This window comes from Micrasema longulum, unplaced genomic scaffold (genome assembly GCF_059751315.1).
Source record: "Micrasema longulum isolate JH-2025_06_02 unplaced genomic scaffold, ASM5975131v1 h1tg000008l, whole genome shotgun sequence".
Taxonomy (NCBI): Eukaryota; Metazoa; Arthropoda; class Insecta; order Trichoptera; family Brachycentridae; genus Micrasema; species Micrasema longulum.
The window spans coordinates 370,476-394,857 of NW_028277216.1; the positions used below are offsets into that span (position 1 = coordinate 370,476).

Below are 24,382 nucleotides of genomic sequence, written 5' to 3' on the forward strand. Positions count from 1 at the left end.
AGTAAATACTATAGTTTTATCAGATCTGTCAAAGACATTTTTAAATTGTCTTCTGCTTAACTTTTGACTTTGACTTTTACATACATATACTACCTCTATCTAATGAATTATTGTTGGTTGAGAGCAAAAAAAAAAAAAGCCAAAAACAATTAAGAAAAAGAAGAAAAAATGTTGTCTATGGACCTTGATGTTTATTATTTATTAATGTTTATAGGTTATTTTACACTTCTCACGTTGGTAGCATATTTAGTTTTCCACAACCGCCGAATCGCGCCGTATCAGCCGGAATTTTTGTTGCCGGCTATTTTTTCTTTTGAGTTTATTTTTTCTCATTGATAAAATTAAAATGTTTACAGTTTCGTTGTGATCGTTTTCCGTTCAAATTTAATTCACCGTCAGTAGAAACAGTTCATTATTCACTTCTACGATATTCCAGCGTGTACCGAGCCGTAAGTATTGAAAATGTTGAATTTTTGTTCGAGTATATTTTGTACGAACACCATTGTATTTCGCCGAGATTCGAGAATTGTCTTCGAAGCCATCGTCATTTCGGTTTCGAGATGGAGTCAAATATAGCTAAAAATGATATTAACTAGTACTAGATACTGTCTGAGTTTTGTTGTTAGACTAAGACGCAGTCGGAATCATTTGCCAAAAGTGTTGTTGACAGATGGGTCGACGATCCATGAAATCTTCGGTGTCATAAATCAATAAATTGCAGTATGTCCCGTCTGGCGCACCTCTGGGCCGCCCGAGTTCGGGCGCGATGTGCCTGACGGGCACTGTCTCGAAAATGGCCGTTCTTAACTATTTATGTTGATTAAAAATTTTAAAAAGTAATCACTGACCTGTGTACTAAGATCATAAATTTAATTTGATGGAAGAAAAAAGTTCAATGACTAATAAAATGTGATATTGCAATAAAACAAAGGTGATCCGATGCTGAAAAACGCGTAAGCAAACATTTAAATTAGGTAAATTACTACTACTACCATCCCGCCATTTCTCCGTAGGGGTAGGCAGAGAGAATGGATCGCCCCACACGTCTATCTTGGCATACATTCCTGGCTTCTTCCACATTCATACATGCCCTTCGGTTCTGTCTGCTTTTGACATGACCAGACTTAAGATTTTGGTTTGTCTGATCATGCCACGTCTTCCTCGGTCGTCCTCGTCTCACGTTATCATTCATTTTTGCCATCTATACTTGTTTTACCATTCTTTCGTCGTCCATTCGTTCTACGTGACCAAACCATCTCAGAGCCCCTTTCTTAATCTTATTAATTATACTTGACTCAGATTTACACTCTCGCCTGATTTCATAATTCGTAACCCTGTCATACATTGATTTCCCACACATTCGTCTAAGAGATCGCATTTCAACCGCAAAGATATCCGAACGGTAGCTATTGTAAATTGTAGGTATCATGTTTACTGCCAGACATGTGGCCAACAGGCTGCCGTTTGTCGATTCCTGGATGTGCCGTTACCGAGGGATGGTGTGTATTGTTCCAATAACTGGGTGTCCGTTTTGAACGCAACATTTCCGCTCAATTTTTTTTTTAGTTTTAGTACATAATGTAATGAGTAAATTTATTTTAAAGAAAGAAGAGACGAGTTAAGAAATGCGGGCTTGATGCGGTTGGACAGTTGCAGGATGCTGATCCAGGGCGGGCAGGAAGAAGAGGTGGTGGTCGTCGAGGACGAGGACGAAGGGCGGCTGAGCGGGCTCGAGGCGCGCCTGGGCCCGGCCAACTTCCACACCGTGCTGGCGGCCGTGTGCGAGATCGCCAACCCCAGGAAGAGGGAGCGCACGCTGCGGGCGCTCTTCTCCGCCGTGAGGGGACCCCCGCCCACGCCCAACCAAAAGGGATACTTGTAATTATACCATTTTAATTCTCATATATTATGTAAATAGACTAAACTTGCTCCCGCATAAACAGTTTAACAAATATTAAGTTTTTATCCAAATTTAAAAATTAGCACCAAAAATAAAAATAAACAAAATTGGTTTAACAATGCTTCGAGTATGTCCAAATTCATGTCAGGTATTTAAAGATATCGCGTGTCTTAAAATGGTCTACTTTGCTCATGTTCGCAGTTTGCTCGAGTATGTCTCTTCTGTTTGGTCTCCACAATATGTCACACATAAAGAAAAGTTTGAGAAAATTCAATGGACATTTCTTAGACATCTTAACTGGAGATGCAGGTATACCGATCTCAATTATATGTCTTCCTGCAAAAAATACCACTTGCTTACTTTAGAAGATCGCCGTCTACTGTTGGACATGGGGGTGCTTCATGACATACTCAGTGGACGCCTTGATAGTCCGGCTCTTTTGTCGGAGTTATCATTGAATGTCCCCGGCTACCGCACCCGTCACACGTCGAGCTCTCTATTTCATGTGCCTGCAGTTCGTACGAACTATGCCCAGAACTCTCCACTTATACGTTTTGCTAGTGAATATAATTTGATTTTTCCCCTTATTGATCCATTTGATTGTTAAAAAAATAACATTTAAAATGCGCGTCTTAAAACATACTTTTTGTCTTATACTTAGTTTCAATAATAAAGTTTTATTTTATTAAATTTTATCTCTAATTCTTAATATTTTATATATATTTATATTTTCGATACCTGACACCCTCTTTCCAATATAACACCCACACACCCACCCTCTCACTCACTTACACTCACACAAACACACTAGTATGTATTGTACGTGTATTTAATGTATTTCTGTGGATATCTGTCATTGGTTTTATTCTCTGTATATGTTATTTGTTATATTTTTATTACATGTATTACTGTTGATATCCCCAATAAATAAAATAAAAAAATAAAAAATAAAATAATTGCAGACTGGCTGGATTTTCTCCCTGGGGAGTTATTCATGGAAGTGAAATATAAAAATTGTAAAATTGTTTGTTGCCTAGTAGGTGAATTGGTTCAGCCGGATGAATCTCCCCGCATGATAACGGTTTCAGCTCTTATTTCACAAAAGCCAACAGATGGAAGAGTTGGGGAAATGTGGATGTACAAACATAGGCAGAATAATGTATGCTACACAGTGTGTAAAGTGGCCACTTAAACCAGCCAATGACAGGTCCTGTAGATGGCTAGACTTCAGTATTCCCTGCTCTAAAGTGTTCTTCATCTCTGTTGTAACATGTTAATATTGTTGATGAATCCACCTGGCCCATAAAAAAGTATAGAAATTTAAAAAAATATTTTTTAGGCGTTGCCTAGTATGTAGATGAAATAATTCAATAAGATGAATCTCACCTGCATAAATAGAGGTTTCAGCTTTTTAACTTCACAAACATCAACAGATGAAAGAATTGAAGGAATAAGGAAACTTTCAAGCCTTTCAAACTTTAAGCCCTGTAAATGCCTAGACTTTCATATTCCCTTAAAATTAATGTAATTATAATAATTTAACGCTTCGATAGGCATACTTGACTCAAAACTGTCATTTTTATAGTCCTTCAAATATAGATTGACAGTTGTCAGCAAAAGTGACGACTTAACTTTGTAGTAACGCCTAAGGAGTGATTTATACTGACACACGAAAAATAATTAGTGTCTGGCGTGTTAATTTATTTTTTTTATACAATGCTTGACAAATAAATCAACGTAATCCTATAAAATCATCTTTAAAACTAAAATAAACCTGATGTATTTTGTTGATATTTCTTGATAAAACTCCATAGTTGGTCTTGAACCAACCAGTCTTGAAGATGCCTGCTTAGGCGAAAGCGCTCGTTGGTCAAAATACTAAAAAGTAAAACTAAACCAAGAAGTTTTATTGACAAGTTTATTTATTATTTTATCATAATCATTGAAATAAACATAATTATAAATGACGTTCTTACAAGGTTACGTCATTTTGCAAAAATGTTAGTCATGGGACAACTTGATTAATGTAAATCAATCGAATAAAAAAATAGTTCATTTGTTGTTCATGAAAAAAAGTATTTTGTCTTATTTTTTCTTAAACACAAGTAAATAATTTTCTTAAACACACTATAATTTTGTGTTTAAATTTATTTCGACAAAGAGGGAAAACGTTTTTGAGAAGGGAATATGGAAGTCTAGGCATTAACAGGGCTCATGACCTGTCATTGGCTGGTTTAAGTGGCCACTTTACACACTGTGTAACATTTACCACTCTGCCAATGCTTGAACATCCACATTTCCCCATCTCTTCCATCTGTTGACCTTTGTGAAGTAAAAGAGCTGAAACCTTTATCACGTGGGTGAGATTCGTCCGGCTGAACCAAATCACCTACTAGGCAACGCCTGAAAACAATTTTCCAATTTTTCTACTTCTCCTTTTACCAGGTAGTTAATTCAACAATGTTTGAGTATGTCCAAATGCTCGCAGACTGGCTGGATTTTCTCCCTAGGGAGTTATTCATATTAAAATTTATTTCAACAGAGAGGAAAAACATTTTTAAGAAGGGAATATGGAAGTCTAGGCATTTACAGGGCTCTGAGGAAATGTGGATGTTCAAGCATGGGCAGAGTGGTGAATGTTACACAGTGTGTAAAGTGGCCACTTGAACCAGCCAACGACAGGTCATGAGCCCTGTAAATGCCTAGACTTCCATATTCCCTTCTCAAAAATGTTTTCCCTCTCCGTTGAAATAAATTTAAAACAATATATTTGTCTTATTAACCTTATAAAATAAATTGTGTTCCAGCCCTATCCACGAAGCTGTGGTCAACTGCTCGGGGGACCTGGAGGAGCTCGCCCGGGACTTGGTCGCTCGAGGAACGTCTCTCGACCAGCGGACCACTTGTCCCAATAAGTTTGTAAGTGGTTTTATTGTTTACGCATTCTACTGTATCCTCCTCGGAGTGATGACGCGCTATTGATGGATGCATCGAGAAAATAGGAAACGGGATGGCTGAAAACATACTAACATTATACCCATCAAAAACTGAACAACTGTGGGTGGCTTCAGCCAGACGACAGGATTGATCCAGGATACGGCCCTACCCAATGTAGGGAGTACCGCTTTACCCACCGTTAAACTACTGGGAGTTTTACTCAATTCTGACCTTTCTCTTGATGCTCAACGATAAGTTTATGCTTCTACCAGCTGAGACAAATTAAATGCATACGCAAAAGTTTGCCGGTTGATGCCGCCCGTCAATTAATAAATGCGTTTGTAGTGTCTAGAGTCGATTATTGTAATGGTATCTACGCAGGTCTACCAATGAACAAAATGACTCGCCTACAATCTGTATTGAATGCTGCAGCGAGACTTATTTTCAGAATCTCTTAAGTTCAGTCATATCATTCCACTACTTCGAGAACTACACGTTTTCCACAGAGGGTCGAATACAAGCTCTGTTGGCTTATGTATAAGTCACTGCACAACTCTGCTCCGGAATATCTAAGGGAACTCTGCATTTCAGATGAACTAGCTGACAGGCGTCTAACGCTTAGATCAGCTACGTCTACGGCGAGAGGAAAAGTTATTATACCTCTGCGTAAACGGCGCACTATATTTAGTGAACGCGCATTTGCGGTCGCACACCCTATGGCATGGAATGCTCTCCCAGCAGAGGTGTGAGGCTGTGAGAGTGAAGTGATGTTTCGGAAAAAACTTAAAACCCACTTGTTCTCTAAATCATTTGAAGAACATTTCAGAAAAGGTAATATAGAAGTCTAGGCATCTACAGGTCTTATGACCTGTCATTGGCTGGTTTAAGTGGCCACTTTACACACTGTGTAACATTCACCATTCTGCCCATATTTGAACATCTATATTGCGTGTTAATTTTTTTTTTTAATACAATGCTGGACAAATAAATCAACGTGAATGTATCAAATCAACTTTAAACAAAAAAAAAACTAAAATAAACCTAATTATTTACGACGTTCTTACAAGGTTACATCATTTTGCAAAAACGTTAGAGATGGAACAAATTGATCAATGTAATTGCAAAACTATTTACAAAGCAATTATTGAACCGCACGTTAACTACTGTAGTAGCATTTTATTTTTATCAAACAAAGAAAACATAGATAAACTAACTGTATTACAAAATAAAGCCTTTAGAATCATTTTGAAAAAAAACAGATACACGAGGGTAAAGTCGATGGTAAATGAAATGAAATTATTAACATATAAACAAAGAATATTTTACAATACAATGATATTTGTTCATAAAATTATAAACTCTAATAAAAAAACAGAATTTTGGAAAAAAATTGATCGGAACCAGCATGAACACGATCACAATACTAGAGAAAATAACAAAATTAGACTTCCATTTAGGAAAAAGGCAAAGTCACAAAATTCAATTTTATTTAAAGCAATTAAAAAGTATTACGAAATGGAAAAAAATATTTATGAAGAAAAAAACATATCAAAATTTAAAATAATGGTCAAGACATATGTGATAAACAATTTATAAATTAAATATATTTGCAATGTTATTATTAGAACACACATAATAATATGTATGATATGTGTGCCCTACTTTAAAATTTAAATAATTAAATAAATAATTTGATCGAATAAAAAAATAATTCATTTGATGTTGTTCATGAAGAAAGTATAAATGTCTTATTTTTGGTGAATAATTGTGTTAAACACACTATGATAGGCTTGTTTTGCATTTTTATATCAATTTTCTGAAACAGAGTTTCACGTTTGCATGAAAAAACTGATAAAATCGATTCGATCGGTACATGATCAGTGATCAGTAATTTCCCATCACTATTGATATGAGTTTGACAGCTGTCATTTTAATCCAGCTAAATTTTAAGGACTATAAGTAACTTTTTCTATACTATCCAAATATTGTATTTTTGTGTTTCCCCCAGAGTGCGCTGCACCTCAGTGTCCTGAAGGAGAGACACGACGCGATGAGGCTGCTGCTGCGGGTCGGGTGCAGCGCGCAGTGCACGGACGCCCGGGGGCGCGCCGCTCTGCACCTGGCCCTCCTGGCCCCCGGCAGCGAGGCGCTGCGTCTGCTGGTGGCCGCGCTCGCCCCCCTGGGGCAGGACCTCATGGCTGCCGTCACCAGCTTCGACATCGACGGTACAGCGCACCATTGCTTATCCTTGTCACTCGTCTACAGATCGTTTTAACGGCAATATTAGTATAATATTTTGAGGTTTTAAAAAATTGCATTATGTGTAAATTTGACTTCTGCACCTTGTTGGATGCTCGAATCCTTCGACCTCGGGACTGTAAACAAGGCCTGCCCTCTCGCGATACGCGTGTTCGAAGAAAACAGGGAACATTTGATTTTACGTAAACTATTTGACGTTATGGTTGTGAGTGTCAATCCTGGAATTAATGAAAGGAGTAAGGACTTACGGTTTCCTCCCTTTGGCACTGGTCCAGAAAGACACCGTTATCGTTTGCACTGGTCACTTTGCACGTTTTCTGGTATATTGGTGATTCGAAATCACTGTCACGCTCGCGGTACGGTTTTCGTTGTGTTGTGTTGTCACGCGTTGCTTTCTTGACTCGCCGTCAGGGCGGAGTAGGTACATTGGGATTCAAAACAAGGACCACCGGAATCAAAGAAAAGAATGGCTTGACACTTGAATAAAAGAAAATGAATCCGAAACAGCACCTATTTTTAACCCTCTTTTACTGTGCCAAAAACGTCCATGCGTTACGGTTCTGTGTACTGTTCAATACACATTATTATTCCTAATAGGCAGACAGCCTTTGCTGATGCCCCTATATCTCGTGCACTGCTTTTTGTCCAAGTTCTTCTTCCTCAAAAAAAGCATCCAAACAACTGGACTTGGCAATTTATTCCAGTCTGAAACTACCCTGCTGGAAAGGAAGTTTATCTTGGGATTGAGGTGGGATTGGGGACGATGGAACTTCCAGTTATGGTCCCGTAAATTTGTTTGAATTGAAGATGTTAGGATTTGCTCTGCGTACTGCCAGGGTTTTTGAAAATACCCGCGTACTGAGAATTCTTTACAACTCCTTGGTGTAGACTCGCAGTAGACTCGAGAGTGGCTCGATGATTTGGGGGCCACATGAACTGAAGTACTCTCTTATGATAGAGAAAATCCAAAAGGAGATATCTCTACACAGAGAGTGCGGGTATTATCCTCGGCTCTACCCAACCGAGTCTCTCCAGGGTATGCTCGGCTACAGCAGTTTCGAGACTTGAAGGAATGTGTGTTTGACTACACATTTTTATTAACATATTACAACATAGATGAAGAACATTTAAGAGAAGGTAATATAGAAGTCTAGGCATCTACAGGGCTTATGACCTGTCAATGGTTGGTTTAAGTGGCCACTTTACACACTGTGTAATATTCACCATTCCTGCCTGTATTTGAACATCTATATTCCTTCAATTCTTTCATCTGTTGATGTTTGTGAAGTTAAAGAGCTAAAACCTTTATTTATGCGGGTAAGATTCATCTAATTGAATTATTTCACTTCATCTCTGTTGTAATATGTTAATAATTATTAAAAAATGGGGAAACCAAACAATTTAAAACAGTGTCAAAAAAGTGTTTGTTTATTATTTTTTATATATTTCGTTTTCAAAAAAGACTTGATTTACTTTTATTTATTTTTTTTTACACTTTTATTTTATTGATATTTTTAAGATTTTTAAAAAAATATTTTATGTAAAAATTTATTATATTGTGTTACAAAGAGAAATCCCTGCAAAAAAACTGCTTTTGCAGCTTGGCGGGAATTTAAAAAAGAAAAAGAAATTAAAAAAAAAAAAAATATTTAAAAAAAATATTATCAGCTTCCCATGGCGTCGAATCCAGTCCTTGTCTACAAAAATTTGGACAAACTCAGAATATTGTTGCACATTTTTATCCATTGTTGCACTGTGTGATCGATAATTTTGAAATTATGATGAGCATCGGTTTGTATGTTCCTGATAATTACCTAAGACAGCGTCAGCATAGACTGTTTCATAGTCTGATATACAGGACCACCCTACCACCTGGCTGTTGGAAGGGCTCCCGCTACGCTGAGCAACATCGCTCTGGATGTTGATCTGTTCCATGTATCCGAAGGGGTTTTCCGGAGTAGGATTCTCCTATTTTGACAAGTCTCTATGTATTTTTTGTCTTTTTATAATATTTACGTATCAAATTTTAGTTTGTAACGTATGTATTATTAGTCAAAAAGGGAATCGTGTGTTAGAAATACCACATTATAAAACGAGGCTCGCACAGAGACGTGCATCAATTGAGCGGCTAGGCTGTTCATTACATGCCGGCGCTGAATGAATTAAGATAACTAATTTTTCATTATTTTTTACTGATAATATTTTATTGATTCCAAACTTTACAAATTTTTCTTCTTTTAAAAAACACGCACTATCCTGGATTCAAACTAAAGATATAAACTCTTTTTTTCTATGATTTATTTTGTTGCCCTTTGATAATAAGGAATATTTTTGTGTTTTTTTTGTAATATTTTTTATTTCCTTTTTTATTTACTATAAAAAAAAATACCATATTATCTTTTACTGAATATTTTTTTTTTTTTTCTTATGTTATACAAAAATATTATAACTGTTTATTATTTATTATAGGAGCAAAAATTCATTAACATTTTCTTGTATACCCACGAACAAGCCATGCCTTTGTGGGATTTTTTGTTCACTATTTTTCTATTAATATGTAATTATGCTTTATTTTTTTAATACTCTGTTTTATTATTATGTTTATTGTAAGAAAAAAAAAATTTAAATAAAAAAAAAATTAATTGAAAAACCATATTAGCCCAATGTGAAAATGACAATTGTGTGTAAATCAACGGTGGGTTATTTTGAACGCAGGCTACACCCCCATAATGCAGAGCGTGATGCTGAGCAAGGTGGAGCACCTGCACGTCATGCTGTCGGCGCTGACGCACGAGAACGCCCGCAAGTTCGCCGTCAACCTCGCCAACCCCATCAACAAGAGGACCGCCCTCTCCTTGCTGGACAAGTGCGACGCAGGTCAGCGGCGTGTCTTTATCACTTTTGTTGCGTGGAAGGTAAGATGATCAGTCTTACGCTTCAGATGCCAGTCCAGGAACTATAAAACACTGCAGTATTTAAACAATTTTAATTTAAATATTTCACAAAAAATCGCAAAGGAATAACATTTTTGTCCTGTCATTGGCTGGTTTAATAAGGCCACTTTACTCTCTGTAATATTCACCATTCTGCCTGTGTTTAAACATCCACATTTCTGACTCCCTAGGGAGGAAATCCTGCCAGTCTGCAAGCATTTGGACATACTCAAAAAATTGTCGAAGAAAAATATGTATACACATACAATAGACATATTAAAATCAGTATATTATGAACATAAAATGAGTAAATAAAACAGCAGATCATTATCATAAGTACCTTTTTAAAATTAATCGTTAATCATTACAAAATATCTATCAAGAGATGATTTGAATTCACAGAGACTCGAGTTAAAAATGTCCATACGAGAGGTACATTCGTTTCCTAGTCTGTGAATGCGCGGTATTGGTGAGTGACAAAGATAGTTAGTTTGAGAAGGGTGACAATAATATATACTATTTTGTCTTGCTCAATAATCCTTCATCAGTTTATCTCGGATCTCCAGATAAACGACCGCTGTGCGAGAAGATCCTCCTGAGCTTCGGGGCCATCCTCAAGCCGGAGGGGGGCGGGGGGGCCCGCCGGCCCGGGAAGGTGGTCACCGGCGACGGGGAGCTGACGCGCGCGCCCCCGCGCCGCCGCAGCCGCCAGCTGCTGCTCAAGGGCGACGGCCGGCGGACCAGGGCCCCCAAGCCCGTCAACCTCACGCTCATAGTGCCGGAGACGCTCAAGGACACCGCGCTGACCAACAACTGGATCAACTGCTCAGTCACCAAGGTTTGTGTACCGCTTTTATCTCGTATATATCTCGTGTACCGCTTTTTCTCCCCGTTTTTCTTTTACTACCATCACGCCATTATTCCGCAGGGGTAATCAGAGTCTCTCTTTCTTCTGTTGACTATTGTCCAGCCAGTCTGCAAGCATTTGGACATACTCAAACATTGTTGAATCAACTACCTGGTAAAAGAAGAAGTATAAAAATTGTTTTCAGGCGTTGCCTAGTAGGTGATTTGGTTCAGCCGAATGAATCTCACCCGCATAATAAAGGTTTCAGCTCCTTTTATTTATTTATTTATTAACGAACACTGTCCATGTATACAATTTATAGGGTTTAAATATTACAATGGAAGAATAGTTTAAAACTTTGAAAAAAGAAGAAAAGAAGCATTGACAAACATAAGGGACATCCAGACAAGATCTGGACTATTTATTTAGTGCTCGTTTAAATCGCTGTAAACTTAAACCAAAAAAGTCCAGATCTTGTCTCGAGCTAACAATACGACAAAGACGGGTCATTGGATAATTAAGGCCATAGTTTGTTCTATGCTGATCGATGAACGAGTCGGAATATGGAATTTTACTTGTCCCAGTAATGATGGAACATGGATTATACCATTTAGTATGCCGAACATATATATGGAGTCAATATTAGTTCTACGTTTTTGTAGACTATACATATTTAACATTGACTATATCAGCATGAGAATAATTACCTCTCTCTAGTCCAAGCATCCACGCTACTTTTCGTTTGATTCAATGTGGTTTATGCGATTGACATAGAATGGAGACCAGACCACTATTCTGGGAGGCATATTCTAGAAGAGGGCGAACAGTTGAGCAATAAAGAGTTTTGATTGTACGGACATTAGTAAAATCAGAGGATATTCTGTTAATGAAGCTAAGTAATTTTAATGATAATTTTACTGTATTATCTATATGCTCGTTGTATGTCAGTTTATAGTCCAAAACAACGCCTAAATCTCTGATGGACTTAACTACATCAATTTTGGAGTTTCCTATTAGGTACTCGAAGGAAATCGGTTCTTTTGTTCTATGAAATGACATTATTTTGCATTTTTAAATATTAAGTTCTAATTTATTGACTTTACACCATCGGTTAAGAGAGTTAATGTCTGATTGAAGAAGAAAACAGTCTTGTAAAGTTTGAATTATTTTGAGAATTTTGTTGTCGTCCGCGAAGAGCCAAAAGCGAGAGTAAGAGAATGATTTAGCAACATCATTAATAAACAAATTAAATATCGCAGAGCACTTGCAACAAGCTCGCAGAGAAAGGTATGGCTTGACCTAATCCAACAAATACTTGAAGATTGACTTGTTAAAAGTCACAATAATCGGCGCGCTTGCATGAGAAGATGTATGAATGTAGAGGAAGCGAGATTTGTATGCAAATATAGAGTGATCTGGCATTCTATCCTCTCTGTCTACCCTTACGAAAAAACGGCGTGATGGTTTGTTTATATTTTTCACACATTCTATGTAAAATGGCCTCTCCTAAAATGGTCTATTTTTTTAGGTTTCTCCCGACAAAATGTGCAACTCAAACGAAGCTGAAGCGACCCCCGCTCCCACAGAGAACGGCCGCGTGTCTGACCCGACCGCACCGGACCGCAACGCGTCCGGTCCGATCGCATTCCGCCCGGGCGTAACCGACCCCCTGGTTGATCTGGTCGTATCTGACCCGGCCCTTTCCGGCGAGATGCACTACGTGCACGAGGCCCCCTGCATCGGGAGCCTGGTGGAGATCCCCTACCTCGAAGAGTCACCGCCACAGAACAAGTATTTATTATTTTTAATATCAAAAACATTTCTCACTTTGTCGTATGACATTTTGTTCTTATTTATTTATAAATTTTTAGAATAAATTAAATTTAAAAATAAAATTTTTTAAAAGTTAAATTTAAATTTATTCAAAATTGTTAATTCAATATGGGATTGCCCTGAACTATTATCTCTCATCAACTTCAGGGTGCCTGGAAGAATGACTAGACAGGTGCCACCGTTTTGTAGCAACAATTCACGGACAGTGTATACTTGTAATGCCATATTAAACAGACTTCATGAACTCGGCAATAGTTATTCCCACGTATCGGATATATTTAGTGTAGGGTATTGTTCCTATAGAACAAACTTTTTGAACTTTTTCAAAGATGGTGAATGGTAATTACATTTATTTATTCATGCATTTCATAATATATACAGTTTTTGGTTCACTTTGCCCAGCTGTATAAAATAGTACTTATGATTTTTTTGATGTTTTAATGTTTTATTATTTAAACTTTCTACTGAATATGCTGTATAATTTTTAGGTTAATTTTAAAAATATAAATCTTGTTTAATTTTGGGGTTTAATTTTTTTTTATAAATCTTGGGTATAAGCAAATTTATGTTTTAAAAAAATAAAAATATTAAGCCAAATATGTTAGTATTATATATGTTTGTAAAAGGCAGATTTGCAGTTTATGTTAATAAAATAAAATACATTCTTTGTGTTCAAAGCTTAAATTTTGTGGTCAAACATATTACATAATTTTCTTTTTTTAAAAAAGTAAATATTTGTGATCTTATTATTTACTCAAATATTTTGATTATTTTGGCATTTGTCAACGAGTTGTAAATAACTCACTATTAGAAAATGGGAATCAAGCTAGAGTAGAGTGGGGTTCAAACCTCGGACCTCTGATCCGTGAGTCCGCAACACTAGCCACGGGACCACGACCCGATTCCGAAAGACATAACCCCCACAATACAAAACATACAAATAATACAATCACTAGATCCTCAACACAAAGACAACTTAAACAAATACAAACTAATACCACTTTCGGAAAAAGGGATTTTGAGTATTATTCAATTTAAATCTATAACCTACTTCCACTATCTATTAAAACAATTATTAACTAGAAAATGTTCAAAAAGTCTATAAAAAATAGATTGTGGAGCTGGGTAGAAGTAAAATGGATTGTTTCACTCGCCCAAACCCATATTGAATCAACTGCTCCACAAATGTATAGCTTGCGTTAGGTTTTTGTTCTTTCATTGTGCGTTTTATAGTATAAATAATATAGATGTACATAAATTAAAAAATTAAATATAAACATAAAAATGTAGTGTTTAAAACTGTCAGGACATTTTGTTAATTATCTCTGTTTATTAAGTCTTCTTTGTTTATTCTCACATGTAATTTTTTTTTTTAAAGTATGTTGTTAAGTGTCCTCGGCACGGGTAACTCGAGTGAGGTCACATTATTTTTATTAATCTTTGTTGATAATGTAAAAAATGAATAAATAAATAAATGTTAGTAAATATTAGTATTTAACCACCCACCGAAAAATATTTATTGCAAAAGCCCTCTGGGTGTGAAAATGTATTTTTTTAAAAATAATTTTACGGCTAAATAAAAAAATCAGACCAACGCAGAATTGTATTTTCATTCCACCCGGACAATAAATAAAAAAAAACCCCTAATCTTTCTTATTGTTTTTAGGTCTCCTATAGACGTTCCGCTGTCCAGGGCTTGCAAGCGCAGGGAGAGGGTGGAAAGCGTCTCTCCTTGCAAGAAGTGGAAGGAGGAGATCATAAGGAAGCACAGGACACAGGTCAGCTTGCATATCCTCAACGAGCCTGCCATGCAGCCGCATGTACTCCTGACACGAATCAGGACGTAGTGAAAGTAACATAACCAAAGTTTAGGACGCTGTGAAAGTAATATGGACAAAGTTCAGGACGCTGTGAAAGTAATGTAGACTAAGTTCAGGACGCAGTGAAATTAATACGTGTTATACCATGAAATGCTTGAATTTCAATTTGTACCTGTCATGTAGAAGCCCTCTAGGCGCATATAATAATAAATAAATATAGACAAAGTTCAGGATGCAGCGAAAGTAATATTGACAAAGTTAAGGACACGGTGAAAGTAATATAGACAACGTTCAGGACGCAGTGAAAGTAATACTTGTTATAACATGAAATGCTTGAATTTTAATTTTGTACCTGTCATGTAAACGCCCTCTGGGTGCATTTAATAGTTAATAAATATATGCAAAGTTCAGGACGAAGTTAAGGTAATATAGACATGGATCAAGACGTAGTGAGTGTGATATGGGCTACTATCAAGATGTAGTGAGAGTGATAACTAGAATCGGGATACTGCGAAGATGTGAACAAGAACCTGGGCATAGTAAAGTTCATGTGGACTAAGTTCAGAAGATTGTGAAGGTAATACAGACAAGAATCAGGATGCATGAAGGTGATATGGACAAAGATCAGGACATTGTGACGGTAATATAGTCAAGGATCAAGACGTAGTGAATGTAATATGGACTAGAATCAGGATACAAAGATAAAGACGTAGCAAATGTAATATAGATGAGAATTGTGAACGTATTATGGACAGGAATCAAAGCGTTGTGATGATAATATAGACTTTACCATATCTGCCTCTATAATCTATACTTGTGAATGAACCGTGTTTAAGCAATATAAATAAGGACTCTTGTCTCTTGAGTCTTGACTCTCATAGCGACAGGACATAGTGATGATAATAAAGACAAGATTAGGACATACTGGAAGTGAAATAGGTAATAAATGATACCTGTTAGTGCAACGGTGTGAAAGCACGAAATTTATAATATGAACAAAGATCAAGATGCAGTGAAAGTATTATGGAAAAGAATCAGGACTTAATGAACACTGGATTCTCTCTTCGGAATATATCCAAAAGCTCGTCATCGATGGCCTTCCGGGACAGCGCAGGTGTGAAGAAGAGGTGACTTGTGTTGAGGCTCTCCCGAAGCATCCGTTCTCGGACTTCAATGTCAGCTATAAAGTCGACCCACCTCACTCTCGATACTCGGAAGTGTGGTGTTTTGAGTTCAGGTAAGGTACCAAGATTCGCGCCCGTGAGAAGTGCTGGCATTTGACAAATGGAAGCAAAAAACGTGAGTAATGTTCTAAAATTGATTCCCCTGACTTCTATTTCGTGTGCCATCAAGACCGACGAGACAAATACATGTAGAGAATGCATCAATTACTATTGTCCTTAAAATATAGCTCAATAAAATGACAGCCGCCGAACTAATGTGACTAGTGGTGGGGAAGTACTGAGCACTGAACATGTACCGATCAAATTGATTTTATCAGTTTTTTTATTCAAACATGAAACTCATCATCGTTCCCTTTCCGCACCTAATGGTGCATAGGGCACTGCATTGGTACACGAATCGCAGCGTATCTTGATCATTTTTGTTACATGAAGGTAAGATGATCAGTCTTACGCTTCAGGTACCAGTCCAGGTACTATGAAATATTCTAGTGTGAAAACATCACAACATGAAACTCTCCGAAAATTGGTATAAAAACGCAAAAACAAGCCTATTATAGTGTGTTTAAGACAATTATTCACCAAAAAATAAGACATTTATACTTTTTTCATGAACAACATCAAACCAATTATTTTTTTATTCGATCGATATACATTGGTCTATTTGTCCCATCTCTAACATTTTTGCAAAATGATGTAACCTTGTAAGAACGTCGTTAATAATTAGGTTTCGTTTAGTTTTAAAGCTAATTTCATATAATTATGTTGATTTATATGTCAAGCATTGTTAAAAAAAAAAAATAACACTCCAGATACGAATGATTTTTCGTGTGTCAATATAAATCACTCCTTAGACGTTACTACAAAGTTTTGTCGTCACTTTTTCCGATAACTGTCATTCTAATCAAGCTATATTTTAAGGACTATAAGATATGAATTTCAAATATTATATTTGAATTACTATACTATTTGACTGGCCTGAAACATATTTTCATTTCGACTCACTGGTATTTCAAGATTTTCAATGAGATAACATTTTTTTGTATTTTTATACATCGTATTATCGGCGCTATGATTTTTTCAAGTTTTGTAATTCTGTGACGTCTGAAGTTCTCTACGGTGAGTTGTCCCGATTGGTGGCTCGGTTGGCTTCTCGGTAACCGAGTATCACAATACCGTGTCCTCGGTTGATTCCGGAGAACTAGTGACGTCGTTCAAAGTAGTTAATTTTTTATTATTTTTTTTCACACATTTTAGTGAAACTTTGCCGTACAGTTAAATGCTCTTATTTTTACTGCGCCTAAGAATGATTTTTTTATATATATATATATATTTGGATAATTTATATAACGCCATTTTTTTTTAAATCACCTCAAGGGCGCGGTACAATAAATAAATATCCCAGTACGTCTTGCAGCTACAGAGCGCATAGACTCCAATTATTTATTTATTCGCCTTTGACAAAGTCTAAAATAATATTGAAAAAAATTATAATGAAACAAAACACCTGTACACAAGTATAGAAAATATAGATACATAAAATAAAATCAGCAGAAAATAAAGATACAATAAAGTAAAATTAAATAAGAAATTATAACATATGTATGCAGCAAATTAACAATAAATATTTAATTTAAATATAAAAAGTATTAAAGTAACAGAGGTGATGTATCATAGTATAAACAGTTAAACAAATATAACACTTATTACCCGTACATTTTTATAATTTAGAAAAGAAGTGATTAAAAAGTAATGATTTTAATTTTTATAAAGATAAATTAAATAAATCTATGTTTCCATGTTTATTTGCTAATTATGATATATAGGAGCTAGATTACAGCACGTCTTGCAGCTACAGAGCGCATGGACAGTAAGAAATCTAGCCCCTATTTACATTTCTTATTTGACAATGAAGTAAGTTTTAGTGATATTTTATAAAATGAAATAAAAAATTATAAAAATAGAAGTTAGATTACAACAAGTCTTGCAGCTACTTATATCCTATTTCTCCTCGCACTAAACTTCCCCTCATCGAGACCTCCTCCGCAACAACTCTGTATAAATATGTTTTTTTTACTGCTGACGGAAAAAAAAAACGTTTTAAATTTTTAAGAAAATATTTTTTATTACAAATATACAAAGAAAAAAAGTTATTTTTTATTTTTTAAAATTTTGGTGTATTTCTCTTCTGGAGACCCTTCGTCCGCATTAACCAACACATAGAATGGTACTTTTCTGTTGAAAAACACATGCTCGTCCTTATTTGGAGACACTGCTGTTTCCTCTGAATAATGGACGTCTCCATCCTCATCTATATATACTACATCTTCAGGCTCTGAAACTCCAGCATTTATTGAAACATTGTGAAAGACGCAGCACGCATTGACAATTTGACATACTTTCGATGTAGTGTAATGTAGTACTCTGTGCTTTAGAAGGCATCTCCGTCGGTTCTTCAATACACCGATACATTTTTCAATGCAGTTCCGTGCCTTCACATGGACTTTGGTGTATTTCTCTACAATATGGAGAGTCGTCGATATAACAAAACGGCTTGTTTTAACGGACGCTATTACAAATGAACGTTGCTTTGATTTATTTATCTGTAAAAGAGTAGCGAATTATGCATTGAACTTTATGGAAAGGCGAGTATTATTGTGTAAGTGTAATTGAACGTTATTTTTGCTTACCCACCAGGCAGGTTTACTGAGGAAACATTTTATGATCGGCACTTTTTTTTGTGTTAATAAAATGCTGGAAGCTTCTACGCTTTGTTTATTTGTTTAAATTTAATGTTGTGCACACAGTGCTATGTTAATATAAATCTAGACAATATTACGAACAAAAAATAAACCCAACACAGCACCAATTACGTACACAACACAATATATGAAACAACTATCTAACAGTACAACAAGATGTAAGAAGAATTTGTGCTTTGTGTGAATTTACTAGCGATTGTGTTTTTATTGTTGTGAGTATGAAATGTAGTGCGTGGAGTGAGGTGTATGGAGTGATGTGTATAAGATGTGGTGTTTATGTAGTGTGTATTCTGGTAGTACCTAGTTTAGTATTAATTGTTTCTGTTTATTTTCAATGAGGCTAAATGATACTAATATTACAGTAACTTTAAACTTTGAAGTAGGGCACACAATAAGCAAATTCCCCTATGTGCTCCAATAATAACAATAATAACATTAGTAATACTAAACATTAAAATCTATAAGACTCAGCTTCCGTTTGTAGCAGAGAGCTGAGTCGTTAAAGATGTCTAAATCGTACATCTTCTCAATTTTAGAAAAGTTACTAACTGCTCTTCCTAATAGCGAATTTTGAGCTGCTCTGGTGTTGCATTTGTCGTAGCTCAGTAATACAGTGGGAACTATTTGGTTCCGAGAGAGACGTGCGCACTTGCCAAAGGTTCTGCGGGGAATGGTTGGCACGCCAGCAGTAACCTTAATGACTGGGGGGTATGGTCACGTGGTCGCCCGGTGTATTTCGGTGGATCGAACGACGGTTAGATTTTTTAAACTCATTTAAAATGGCGATTTATTTATTATTAATATTACGTTTAATTTTTTTTGCTCCGATCATTGTTGGTTTATTTTTATAATAGTCGTGGGACACGACACCACCCATACCGTAAGATTATTACAGTGCTGTGGGTGTTTTCTGCAAATTGAGAAATACCGTTTTTGTACTCAGCACTATCTTCAGAAGATGATTATTACATTTTTTATATGAAAGCAGCCTGGCTGTTATAAATAGAACATAAAATTGATCTTACTGCACCCGATAACCTCAATATTTCATTTAGCAAAATTGTGGATTTGCTTAGTTATGCTTTCTGCATAACTACATTCAATTATCACTCTTCTTACGTATCCAATTATTACGAACGCACTTGATTATATGAACAGGATCAAAAATAAAAAATAATGTTCTACTGCTATCTATCGGGTGAGGTACAATGAGGAGTAATATTTTATTCGGTTGGAACAATTTGAATGCTTTCCTATTTATGGCATTAATATCAGAAATTAAAGCCCATGTCTTCAACCCCCTTCACAACATTTAATATCATCGACGTTAGTTGTTTGGCTGCCAAATTGTTTGCTGGCACTATACTGACAACATCTTTGTATTTTGACAAAATGCTCGATACTATAAATACTTGAGCAGTTTTTGCAATTTTCGATGGATCAGTATTACTGCTTCCATATAAATTGGCCCCCTTGAAAATCAAGTTGAGCATTTGTATAAATTTCGTCGAATTGCAAATTCTCTAGAAAGTCTTATTTTTTTAAAAATTGCTTTTTCGTTTTCAAATACTCCGCATCGCGATAAAATAAAATAAATTTTGCATTTAATTTCTTAATGTTTCTAGGGTAAATAATTACTATTGTATAACTTGGATACATGGCCGAAGAATGTACAAACATACTTGCTGCAAAGATAAAGGGTTCTTCCTGTACCGACGGAGGTTTTCAAGGGTAGCAGCATATTTATTTGTTTATTCTGCTAACTAACTAACTAACTAACCATCACGCCATTTCCCCGGAGGGGTAGGCAGAGAAGATAGAACGCCACACCACTCTGTCCTGGCACACTTCCTTTGCTTCCTTCACATTCATACATCTTCTCATGCACGCACGTCGATTATTCCGACTTTTCACATGACCACTTTCAAGAATTTGTTGTACTTGATCATGCCATGTCTTTCTCGGCCTTCCTCGACTTCTACAACCAGACACATTCGCATCATAAATCTTTTTAGCCGTTCTTTCATCATTCATTCGCTCCACATGACCGAACCATCGCAAAAGACCTTTCTTAATTTTGTCGATAATGCTTAACTCAGCCTTGCATTCTGCTCTAATTTCGACATTAGGGCACCTATCATACATTGTTTTTCCGCACATTCGGCTGAGGGATCGCATTTCAACAGCATTCAGTCTACTTTCGTCCCTTTTTTTCCAACTCCATGCTTCGCTTCCATACATTAGGGTTGGTACCAGAACTCCATTATGAACTGCTAATTTAGCCTCTTGCGATAGACACTTATTTGCTACGACAGGCTTTAAGGCACCATTAACTCTGTTACCGGCACTAACCCTCCTTTCAATATCCTTGTCCATATTTCCATCTCTAGTAAACATACTACCCAGATATACAAATTCTTCGACCTGTTTCAAACTATCTCCATTTACTACAATCTTACATTAAGTCATAGTTACATTTCTTTCAAAGACCATGACGTTCGACTTTTGCACATTCATTAGCAAATCACTCTCCTTGCACACTTCGTAAACCTTTGTTACCAAGGATTGCAGTTCCTCTTCGCTGTCAGCTAGGAGGACTGCGTCATCGGCGTACAGAAGGCAACTGACAATTAGATTACTCATTTTCGCTCCCACATCCATACTTTTCAATTCTTTCATACATTTATCCATGTATATGTTGAATAACCACGGTGACATTACACATCCCTGTTTGACTCCTTTAGGGATGTCAAACCAGGAAGTTAATGACCCATTTACCCTTACACACGCTACACTATATTTGTACAAAGAAGCAATAGCGCGGACAAGGTTATCACTCACTCCATACTCCGATAGAACCATCCATAATTTTTTCCTATCAACTCGATCAAATGCTTTTTGCAAATCAACAAAAGCGCAAAAAAGCTTCTGGTTTTTCGCCAAAAACTTTTCTGTCATATTGCGTAATGCAAATATTTGATCCATACATCCCCTACCATTCATAAATCCACTCTGTACATCCCATACTTTCTCCTTGGTCACGTTTCTTACTCTTTCTATCAGTATTCTTCCATACATTTTGCCGACAGCGCTCAGAAGACTGATAGCTCTGTAATTCCCACACTCCACCTTAGAACCCTTTCCCTTGTATAACGGCATAACAACTGCCCTCCTCCAATCAGGTGGAGTCCTTTCCTCCTTGAGACACAAGTTAAAAAGTTTATGTAGCCATGTGAGAATTAATTTGCCACCCGACTTAATAAACTCTGCTGCAATACAGTCATACCCTTGCGCTTTACCATTCCGCATACATTTGACAACGCTGATAATTTCTTTCATACTAATCTGACTTACCTCATCATTTGCGTTCAGACACACCTCGGATAATGTCGATACATCGGCACCGCCCGAGTTACCAGTGTGCGATTCATAAACTTCCTCAAAGTATTCCTTCCATCTCTCTTTTATTCCACTCTCACTAGTCACCATTTTTCCATCCTTATTGTGGATAACTTATATAGCGCCATTTTCGTAATAAAATACCTCAAGGGCGCTTTACATGGTGATTCTACTGTTAAGTTAATTTAATTGAAGCTTTAAATTTGTAATTTGATTAAAATAATTTATTTTGTTGTCACGTGCTACGGATTTATTCAAATGATTTAGAGAACAAGTGGGTTTTAAGTTTTTTCCGAAACATCACTTCACTTTCACAGCCTCGCACCTCTGCTGGGAGAGCATTCCATGCCATAGGGCCTGCGACCGCAAATGCGCGCTCACCAAATTTAGTGCGCTGTTTGCGTAGAGGTATAATAACTTTTCCTCTCGCCGTAGACGTAGCTGATCTAAGCGTGAGACGCCTGTCAGCTAGTTCATCTGGAATGCATAGTTCCCTTAGATATTCCGGAGCCGAGTTGTGCAGTGACTTATACATAAGCCAACAGAGTTTGTATTCGACCCTCTGTGGAAAACGTAGCCAGTGTAGTTCCCGAAGTAGTGGAGTGATATGACTGAACTTAGAGGTTCCGAAAATAAGTCTCGCTGCGGCATTCAATACAGATTGTAGGCGAGTCATTTTGTTCATTGGTAGACCTGCATAGATACCATTACAATAATCGACTCTAGACACTACAAACGCATTTATTAATTGACGGGCGGCATCAACCGGCAAATTTTTGCGTATGCATTTAATTTGTCTCAGCTGGTAGAAGCATGAACTTATCGTTCTACTAATTTGAGCGTCAAGAGATAGGTCAGAATTGAGTAAAACTCCCAGTAGTTTAACGGTGGGTAAAACGGCACTCCCTACATTGGGTAGAGCCGTATCCTGGATCAAATTCTGTCGTCTGGCTGAAGCCACCCACAGTTGTTCAGTTTTTGATGGGTTTAATGTTAGTCTGTTTTCAGCCATCCAGTTTCCTATTTTCTTGATGCATCCATCAATTAAATTGACAAGCCCACTTCTCTCGCCTGGTTTGCAATAAAAATAAATCTGCGTATCATCTGCATAGCAGTGCGACCACAATCCACATTCTTTGATAATGTTCTCTATATCTTTAGTGTAAAGGAGATAGAGAAGTGGTCCGAGTACTGACCCTTGAGGCACTCCTGTAGACACCCGAAAGTTGGTTGAGCTTTTACCCTGGAACACGACTGCATATTCTCTTTTATTAAGATATGAACTGAACCACATATGTGCCTGATCACGGATACCATAAGTTTTCTCCAGACGTTCAAGCAAAATATTATGGTCTACAGTATCAAATGCAGCACTCATGTCCAGAAGAGCCATCAACACCAGATTACCAGAGTCCACCGACGTTATAATGTCAGACAGTACTCTTATCACTCCCGTCTCCGTGGAATGAAAACGTCGGTATGCCGATTGCCTTACCGAAAATAAAGAATTCCGCTCGATATAGTTAACGAGCCTGTGAGAAACTATTTTTTCTAGTATTTTTGATACGATGGGAAGATTTGAAATAGGGCGAAAACTGGAAAGATCTTCCACATCTAGTTGGGAATTTTTGAAAAGTGGAGTTACATTTGCTTTTTTTATGGCTCTCGGAACAATGCTGCGCTCCATGGATGTATTAAATAAATCTGTTAAAAATGGAGCTAATACGTTAATGCATCCTTATCTTTAACAACTGTCATGCCTCCGCTTTCACTGCTACTCCTGGAGTTTTTCACAGCTTTCCAGAAAACTTTAATGTTTTCATGGAAATTGTGTGTCATTTTCATTCCTTCTTCATCCTTCAATTTTTTCCTTCTTCATCCTTCAATTTTTTCTTCCGTTCACATACACCCTGCTTAACCTTTTTCTTACTTTCACCATACACGCGTTTAGCCGATTCATATTCAGTTGTATTCCTTTTTACAGCAAGCAAATTTATCCACGCATCCTTCTTTTCTTTAACGAGTTTTTTGACTTCGTCGTCCCACCACGCATCACCTTTCTTTCTCCCTAGCGTTGTCACACCGCACACTTCTTTCGCCGCCTCGCACATACTTATTTTCGAACACTCCCACATATCATTTATACCCATACATTCTACATCTTTTTCGTTCAGTCTGTGACTCACAGATCTTTCAAAATTATCTTTCATGTCAGCATTTTGCAGTTTTTCAACTTTGACTCTAGAAGGAGCCTGCACTTTGTTTGGGACCGCCATCCCTTAAACAGAATCACCCTTGAGACCACTAAAAAATGGTCTGATTCCATCTCGGCCCCTCTGTACACACGTGTGTCGACAGTTACAGGCTTCAATCTAGAGTCAATGATGACATAATCGATAATCGACCTTTCATTTCCTCTCTCCCATGTGTATTGGTGGATTCCTTTATGCTCGAAAAATGTATTTGATACGAAAAGGTTCCATTCCAGGCATACCTCTAGCAGTCTTTTCC

General features: G+C 36.8%; 1 protein-coding gene across 1 annotated transcript; it reads left to right on the forward strand.

Annotated features, from left to right (window-relative positions):
* Window positions 1-242: 242 nt before the first annotated feature.
* On the forward strand, window positions 243-16,511 carry LOC148285746 (uncharacterized). Its single transcript, XM_088230124.1, has 8 exons — window positions 243-449; window positions 1,651-1,878; window positions 4,708-4,819; window positions 6,846-7,062; window positions 9,812-9,973; window positions 10,596-10,867; window positions 12,405-12,667; window positions 14,376-16,511. The coding sequence occupies exons 2-8, from the start codon at window positions 1,658-1,660 to the stop codon at window positions 14,554-14,556; spliced, it is 1,428 nt and encodes a 475-aa protein (XP_088086250.1). The 5' UTR covers window positions 243-449; window positions 1,651-1,657; the 3' UTR covers window positions 14,557-16,511.
* Window positions 16,512-24,382: the final 7,871 nt, after the last annotated feature.

Excerpts from the sequence above, each read along its gene's own strand:
- LOC148285746 (XM_088230124.1), top strand. The coding sequence starts at position 1,658 with ATGCTGATCCAGGGCGGGCAGGAAGAAGAGGTGGTGGTCGTCGAGGAC. Across the intron at positions 4,820-6,845 it reads CCACTTGTCCCAATAAGTTT|AGTGCGCTGCACCTCAGTGT; the intron begins GTAAGTGGTTTT and ends TGTTTCCCCCAG. Across the intron at positions 10,868-12,404 it reads TCAACTGCTCAGTCACCAAG|GTTTCTCCCGACAAAATGTG; the intron begins GTTTGTGTACCG and ends CTATTTTTTTAG.